We start from the raw sequence: 8364 nt of genomic DNA on the forward strand, positions 1-8364 counted from the left end.
GTTCCCCTGGAGAAGGGAAGGCTCCAGGCAGAGCTCAGAGCCCCTGGCAGGGCCTGGAGGGGCTCCAGAAGAGCTGGAGAGGGACTGAGGACAAGGGATGGAGGGACAGAGCACAGAGAACACCCAGAGGAAAGGAAAATTGGGATATTGGGAAGCTCTGAGGTTCTTTTATGCAGAGAGCCAGATCCCAAAATATCCCTGCCCAAAAGGGGATGGGGAAAGCCCCCAGGGATGCAGGTGAGGAGAGGGGGGACATTTCGGCAGGAGCCAGCCCAGGGAGGCTTCCCAGCCCCATAAACCCAGCAGGAATCAAATCCCAACATTCCCAGTGCCAGGGCTGGGATCTCAGAGGGATTTTTGCTAATGAAAGTCCTAGGCAGGAAGGAAAGCCGAAAGCAGACAGCAGGGCTGGCTGGGGAGGAGGGATTTAGGAGCTTGGCAGGATTAAATGAACAGAGAATTAATGAAAAGGCTCGGAGAGGGGAGGCCAGGACTCCAGGAGGGAATTCTGGTGCTTGCTGGGTGAAACCAGGGCTTAACCCAGGATCCTCCTCCCACCCTGGCAGGAATTCACCCACCCTGCTAGACACAGCAGAAACCCCAGAGCAGACAGGCCTCAGGATTTGAATGATTTTAGAATTTTAATGATTGGAAAGCCAGGGCGGCAAAATCTGAGCTGCAGGGTTGGGGTGGAGGGGGCACAGAGGGGCATTTCCAGGGCATATTTCAGGACTTCAAAACAACTCTTCTGCATGAGCTTTCCAGAGGAAAAGCCTCTGTGTGTCTGTGCCTGCTGCAATCTGAAGGAAAAGTGACAAAAAACCCCCACAAATAATTAAAAGGAAGGGGCTGAAGCCCCAGAGCAAGGCTTGGACCCAAACCCTGCACAGGCAGCAGGGCAGGAACTCAGGGCTGTGCCTTTGCTGTGAGCTCTGCTCAGTTTCTGTGAGCTGGTGACCTCAGCCAAAATTCTCAATTCCTCCAAGGCTGCTCCCTCTCCTGGCGGTCACTGGTGTTTGTGGGAAAAGCACCGGGAGAGGCTTTGCTGCTCCTTGCCCAGTGTGAGAGTCTGTTTGAATTTTCCCTCATCTGCCTCACGGTCATCATTGGGGGACCACTGAAGAGAAGACCCCCCCTGTCTAAAATCTCTGGCTCTGAAGGAGAAAGTCACACGCCAAAGGCCCTGAGACCTGAGAGCACAGTGCTAAGTTATTGTTCACAGGTGTGTTTGCTGTTTGCTAAGAAGGGGGCACCGTGCCCTGTTTGCAACAGCAGCCTTGGAAGCTCTCCCACCTCTCGGCCTGGCTGGACTTCTCCTGAGTTTCGGGTGGTCTCCCACAGAAGACCTTCACCTGTTTTACAACCACCGTGACAGGCAGACTGGGATGTAAGGAGCCTCTCCATCAAGGACTGAGACACGGAACCCCCATGTGCAAAGGCCTCTCTGCTCCATCAAGGACTGAGACACGGAACCCCCATGTGCAAAGGCCCCTCTGCTCCATCAAGGACTGAGACACGGAACCCCCATGTGCAAAGGCCTCTCTGCTCCTTCCAAGGACTGGGACTGAAACCCCCAGCCCGGGGAGGTGTGTGGGGAACCAAAGCTGACCAAAGTGAGATGTTTGCCTGCAGGTTGTGACTGCTGGACCAAGAAGACAATGGCTCTGTTTACTGCTGAGAGCATGGACTGCCTGTTACATCAATTCCTTATTGTACCTGTTTCCCCCCTCACAATTTCCAATAGAGTTATCATAATAAAAACCTCTGAGTTAGATAGAGATTTTGAGATCTCCCTGATGTAACAGGTGGGTCCTCAACTGGACTGGACCAAAGGACTTCGTCTCTACATTTGGTAGCTCTATCCCCTTCTTTCACTCTCTCTTTTCTCTCTCTTTATCTTTTTCTCTCCCTTAATCCCTCTATTTTGCTGTGGTCATTCAATAAAGGTGCATTTGTTTTATCACTGAAAACCCCCTTGTACCACGTTGGTTCTTTTGCACCCTGAGATCACCCCACAAACCATCACGAACCCTGTTCATAAGGACAGATCATGACAACCAGAACCCAGCCCAGCCCTGCAGGAGCCCCAGGAGAGCAGGGACATAGCCAGGGATCCAGGGATTGTCACTGATATTTCCTGGAAAATCCCTTTGCCAGGATTTTTCTCCTGAGAAGCTGAGAGGACTCAGAAATAAATGTAAACAAGAATGATCTGATTGCTTGGAATGTGCTCTGGAGGTTGCTCACCAAAAGGTGCATCTTTGATTGGTTCCATGTGAATTGTTTTTAATTAATGACCAATCCCAGTCCATCTGCATCGGGACTCTGGTCAGTCACAAGATTTTATTATTCATTCCTTTCTACCCTTCTGATGTCTCCTTTCTCTTTTCTTTAGTATAGTTTTAATATATCATTATAATATAATATAATATAATATAATATAATATAATATAATATAATATCATATCATATCATATCATATCATATCATATCATGAAATAATAAATCAGCCTTCTGAAACATGGAATCAAGATTCTCATCTCTTCCCTCATCCTGGGCACCCTCAAACACGACACAGGGGACATCCCAGCCCAGGAATGGCTCCTTGGGGGACACAGGGGGACACAACTCCTGCTGGGGCTCCTGTGGGGCTGGCACAGCCCTCGTGGGCCTTTGGCTCCCACAAACTCCTGAGTTTGAGCCTTCCAGGGCAATTCCATCAGGAAAAATCCCAAATCCCTGGGAGTGAGGGATTGCAGCCCTGCCAGTGAGGGCTCAGCAGCAGGAGCTGCTGCCCAGTCTCAAAAGGGCACTAAAGGGCACACAGAGACCAAAAAGGGGCCTCACAAGGCACACAGAGCCAAAAAAGGGCACCAAAGGGCACAGAAAGACCAAAAAGGGCACCACAAGGCACACAGAGACCAAAAAGGGCACCACAAGGCACACAGAGACCAAAAAGGGCACCACAAGGCACACAGAGACCAAAAAGGGCACCACAAGGCACACAGAGATGAAAAAGGGCACCACAAGGCACACAGGGACCAAAAAGGCACACAGAGATATCCTTAAAGCTTCCCAAATCCCAGGATTTGAACAAGGTCCCACTGGAGGCACCAGGGAAAGCTCAGCTGGAAGCAAAGCAGGGAGGCAAAAGTGGAGGGGCTCAGATGTCAAAGAAATCCACGTGAGCTCCGGAGGGAAAGGAATCCTCCTGCAGGAGCTGGAGCAGCTTCTGGGCTGACACGGAGCTCGGGATGAGCTGGCCCTGCTCCTGCAGCCTCTGGAAGCGCTGGCGCAGCCCAGGGTCCCGAGTCCTGCTCCGGGCCAGGAGCTGCATGTCCGTGTCCAGGGGGCCTGGGGAAAGGAAAAATCACCCAAAAATTCACTTCAGGAGAGAGGAAAATCCAGGGGTTGTGCTCCCCTCTGGAGCCAGGCTGGCAGAGCTGGGAATGTTCCCCTGGAGAAGAGAAAAACCCAGGGAATCCTCAAAGTTCCTAAAGGGGCTCCAGGAGAGCTGGAGAGGGACTGGGGATAAGGGACAGAGGGACAGGAGCCAGGGAATGGCTTCCAGTGCCAGAGGGCAGGGAAGGATGGGATACTGGAAATTAGGAATTCCTGGCTGGGCTGGAATTGCCAGATTTGCTGTGGCTGCCCCTGGATCCCTGGCAGTGCCCAAGGCCAGGTGGGACACTGGGGCTTGGATCCACCTGAGACAGTGGGAGGTGTCCCTGCCATGGATGGGATGGGATTTAAGGTCCCTCCCAACTCAAACCGTTCCAGGATTCTGGAGCCCCTCTGCTCTGCAGCCAGGCTGGGAGAGCTGGGAATGTGCCCCTGGAGAAGGGAAAAATCCAGGGAATCCTCAGAGTCCCTGGAGGGGCTCCATGAGAGCTGGAGAGGGACTGAGGACAAGGCCTGCAGGGACAGGAGCCAGGGAATGGCTCCCACTGGGAAAGGGCAGATTGGGCTGGGATCTTGGCAAGGAATTGCTGGCTGGGAGGGTGGGCAGGGGCTGGGCTGGAATTCCCAGATTTGCTGTGGCTGCCCCTGGATCCCTGGCAGTGTCCATGGCCAGGTTGGACATTGGGATAGTGGCACCCATAGGTGTCCCTGCCCATGGATGGGGTGGGATAGGATGGGGTGGGATGGGATGGAATAATGGGATGGGTTTTCACGTTTCTTCTCCCCAGCCCAAGCTGGAATTCCATGATCCCAACGTAAAAGCCAGCTGGGAGATAGCCTTGGAGTGCAGCACAGGGAACTGGGCTCCCAGCTGTGCTGCTGGGGGCTGGAGGGGCAGGAGCAGGGCTGGGCTGCAGGAATGCCCATCCCAAAGGCAGGAGAAGGTGGAGCTGCTCTCCTCACCTGGGGCATAGTTGAGCACACGCACTCCGGGTTCCTCCAGGGCCAGCACACAGAACATCATGTCCCTGGCAGCCTTGCCAGAGCAGTACAGGGCCCAGCTGGGGAAGGGCTCCAGGGCACACAGGGATGAGATGTTCACCACGGTCCTGCTGCAGCCAGGCCGGGCCCCAAAGGCCTTCAGGGCCGTGGAGGTCAGGCAGAGGGCTGAGCTGATGTTGAAGGAGAAGTAGGAGTTGATCTCCTCCAGGTCGGTCAGGTCCAGGAAGGATTTGGAGATGTCTCCCAAGGAGCCTGGGAATTGCAAATGTGGAATGGTTTGGGATGGGGGGATCTTAAACAATGTCCTTCCACTGTCCCAGGGTGCTTCCAGTGTCCAGCCTGGCCCAGGACACCTCCAGAAAGGTGGAAAATGAGTTCTTACAGATCAACCCCACAGCCGATCCCTCTGGCTGCCACATTCCACACCCAACACCCCCAGAGCTTTGGGGCCCAGCCCTGCCAGGGCCCACAGCAGCCTGAGGAGCCCAGCCCGGCCCATTTCAGGTCACAGGGACCCAGCAGTGACAGGGGACAGGGACCTGCCCTGCCAGCCTTGTGCCAATGCAAACAGCTCCCAGGCTGGAGCACAATGTCCCCAAGGGCCACCACGGGCCCTGCGCCAGAGCACTCCCGGATCCTGGAACCTCTATGGAACGCAGGGGTGATTTACAGCCATAATGGGTAAAAAGGGCACTGAAGGCATTAAAGGTACGAGAAAGAACCCACAAGGTGGGGCTGGAATTTTGTCTGAAGCTTTGGATTCGGGGAGCAGGGGGATGAGAAGGTGCAGGAGGGCACAGCAAAACCTTGGGAGCAGCAAAGCACTCCAGGAACCCCCCAATTAATTCCTTTAATAAACCCACACGGGGACAGGGGGAAATCCCGCAGCTCCTTCTCTCTTTTGGGGTATTTGCTGGCATCCCAAGCCCGGAGCCGCGCGGGGCTGCCCAGCTGTCCCCGGGGACGGAGGGCAGAGCTCGGGGAGGGGACAGACGGGGACAGAGGGGGACAGGCGGGGACAGCGGTGTCGTACCGGCATTATTGACCAGCAGCAGGCGGCCGAAGGACGCGTCCTGCAGCAGCTCCCGCAGGGCAGCGCTCGCCCTCCGCAGCCCCTCCTCGGAGCCCAGGTCAGCGGGCACGCACTGCACCCGCAGTTCGCTGCTCCCGGTGCCGCACCCGGTGTCATTGCCGGTGGCCCCGGCGCGCAGTTCGGTCGCCAGCTCGGCCAGCGCATCCGCGGATCGCGCCAGCAGCATCAGCACCGAGCCGGGCCCGAGCTGCGGCGCCAGCAGCCGCGCCAGGCTGCGCCCGAAGCCGCGGGAAGCGCCCGTCACCACGCAGGCGGTGGCGGCCCAGCGCCCCGGTACCGATCCCGGTCCCGGTCGCGCTCCCGACCCCGACCCCGATCCCGAACCTGACCCCGACCCTGATCCTGATCCCGATCCTGACCCAGAGCCAGAGCCAGAGCCAGAGCCAGAGCCAGAGCCAGACCCCGATCCCGATCCCGATCCCGATCCCAGCCCTGCTCCCGATCCCGCTCCCGGCGCCCGCTCCATCCCGGAACCCAGCGGAGGGGGCGTGGGAACGCGCCTGCCCACGTGACCCGCCCCATTCATGCCCCCACCGCTTTGTGAATGGCCGCTGGGAGCCCGCGGGCAGCGCCGCCGGCTCTGATTGGTCGGTGCCAGAGGGCTGGGCCCGCTGCGCGCACGCGGGGCGTGGTCTGAGCGGGGCGCCCCCTGGCGGCCGCTGTGAGGCGGGGCGGCTTCCGTGAGGGAGCGGCGGGGCGGGAATGGGACCGGGACCGGGAATAGGAATGTGACCGGGAAAGGAACGGGAACGAGACCGGGAATGAGCCCGGCACCAGGAACAGCCACGGAACCGGGAACAGAACCAGCAAGAGCGTGAACAGGACCGGATCTGGAAATGTGGCTGCATCCCTGGAGCGCCGGGCATCGCCTGCCCACAGCGCGGCTGCCCCTGGCCTTTCCCCCGTTACGTTTATTCAGCGCACTTTTAAACATATTTTTCAAATATGTTTTTATCAAATTTTGAATATTTAAAAAAAAAACTTTAAAAATATTTTTTTAAAAATATTTCTTTTTAAATTTTTTTAAAATACATTTTAATTTTTTTCCCTCCGCAGATATAAATTCCCTTTTATTGTGCCTGCCTAGCCTTGTTTCCACCTCCTCACTCCTGCAGGGCACAAGAGCCTTCCCTCCCCTTTCCCTCTGCAATCCCGACTTTTGGCACCCAGCACTGCTACTTTACTAGGGAATAAAAGCCTGCTCTGATCACAAAAAGCCCTAAAATCCTTTTAAAAAAATAAATATCTCTGTCCATGAAGGTGGAGACGATTTTCAGGGAGGGTTTTTCCAAGGAATACCTGGTCTGTATGGAAGGGGCTGGCAGCAGGGCTTTCATTCCCAGCTGTTCAATGCCAGATGGTTCCAGGCAGGTAATGGAGTGGGATTTCACTCAATTAAGCAGCCACAGACTGGGCTGGAACCCTCCAGCACTCTAATAAAGCATTAAAAATTCATGGCATGGCAAAAACCCAAGAGCGCTATTTGTTTTGCTAAAGCAAATCTTACACATTCGGCGAAATTAAGATCATCAGCAAAAAAAATAAGACAGCAAATGTGTATTTTTTTCACAAGTAGCTTCTTGATGGCAGAACTTGCTTCAGTCACTGCCAGTTCCCCCCTTCCCGCTTTGGCAGCTCCAGTCTCCTGCATCCATCAGGATTGCTGCCCTGCTTCCCAGGCTGGCACCCACAGGGGCTGGAAATGGGCAGCGATTGCTGGAATGCCCTTCCAGCAGCCCAGCCCTGCACCAGGACATTCCTGATCCCTGCAGGTGTTCAGGGACACTTGGAATTGCCTTTGGAAGGTGTTCCTGCCCACGATGGGAGTTTGGAATGGGATGGGGTTTAAGGGTGGATCCCAACCCAAACCATTCTGTGGTTTAGGAAGGATTTTATTTTCAGCTGCTAAAAGTTGCTCCTGCTAAATTAAATTTTTTCAAAAGTAAAAATCAGTGGGAGGGAAGTAGTGACCAAACAAGCCCAGAGCTGTGTGAAAAACGCCAATCACTTGTTTTTAAAATTTTAAAAGTTTAATAGTAATAAAATGGTTATAAAAATAGAAATACAATTAGAGTAATAATAATTTGGACAAATTGAATTAGGACAATATGAGTCAATAAAGACAAAGAGTTATGGATGTCTGGGTACCTTTCTCTGGGCAGCACAAGCCCAAAAAAGACCCACGTTAACAGAGGATTAACCCTTAAAACCAACAGCCTGTTGCATATTCATACATTTCATACATGATGCATAAATTCCATTCAAACACAGGATTCTGTCTGGTCATCCTCAACTTCTTCATCTGAATCTTAACAGCGCCTTCGAGGCGGGAAGAAGTTTGTTTGTTCTGATATGAGAGCAATAAATTCTTTTTCTCTGAAAGATTCAGGTGTCCTGTGGCTGCTATCTCGCTGCAAGTCCTTTCTTTAAAAAAGTATCCTACATAGCATAGTTTCTATTTTAACATTTTTTATAACCTAAAACTATATTTAACACACTACTTAAGAGAATTAATACAGCATTACTTTCTAACACAACACATATAATATTCATTTTAATATTTGAGAAAAGCCAATCATAAAATACATGCATTTTCCACAGCTGGAACTGGAGACCTGAGAAATGATCATGGAATCCCAGAATAGTTTGGGTTGGAAGGGACCTTAAAGATCATCTCATCCCAGGGCAGGGACACTTCCCGCTGTCCCCGGTGGCTCCAAGCCCAGCCTGGGGCATTCTCAGGGATCCAGGGGCGGCCCCAGCTGCTCTGGGAATCCTATTCCAGCCTTTCCAAGGGAAGATCAGTCTCTACAATTCCCGAGGCTGCTCTGGGAATCCTATTCCAGCCTCTCCCAGGGTGGATGAGT

General features: G+C 53.6%; 1 protein-coding gene across 1 annotated transcript; it reads right to left on the reverse strand.

The window, feature by feature from the left end:
- Positions 1–684: 684 nt before the first annotated feature.
- SPR (sepiapterin reductase) lies at positions 685–6023 on the reverse strand. Its single transcript, XM_058804346.1, has 4 exons — positions 5972–6023; positions 5438–5851; positions 4366–4656; positions 685–3354 (listed from the first exon to the last, which is right to left on the reverse strand). Exons 1-4 carry the CDS (start codon positions 6021–6023, stop codon positions 3164–3166), a joined length of 948 nt encoding a protein of 315 aa, XP_058660329.1. The 3' UTR covers positions 685–3163.
- Positions 6024–8364: the final 2341 nt, after the last annotated feature.

This window comes from Ammospiza caudacuta, chromosome 4, assembly GCF_027887145.1.
Source record: "Ammospiza caudacuta isolate bAmmCau1 chromosome 4, bAmmCau1.pri, whole genome shotgun sequence".
Taxonomy (NCBI): Eukaryota; Metazoa; Chordata; class Aves; order Passeriformes; family Passerellidae; genus Ammospiza; species Ammospiza caudacuta.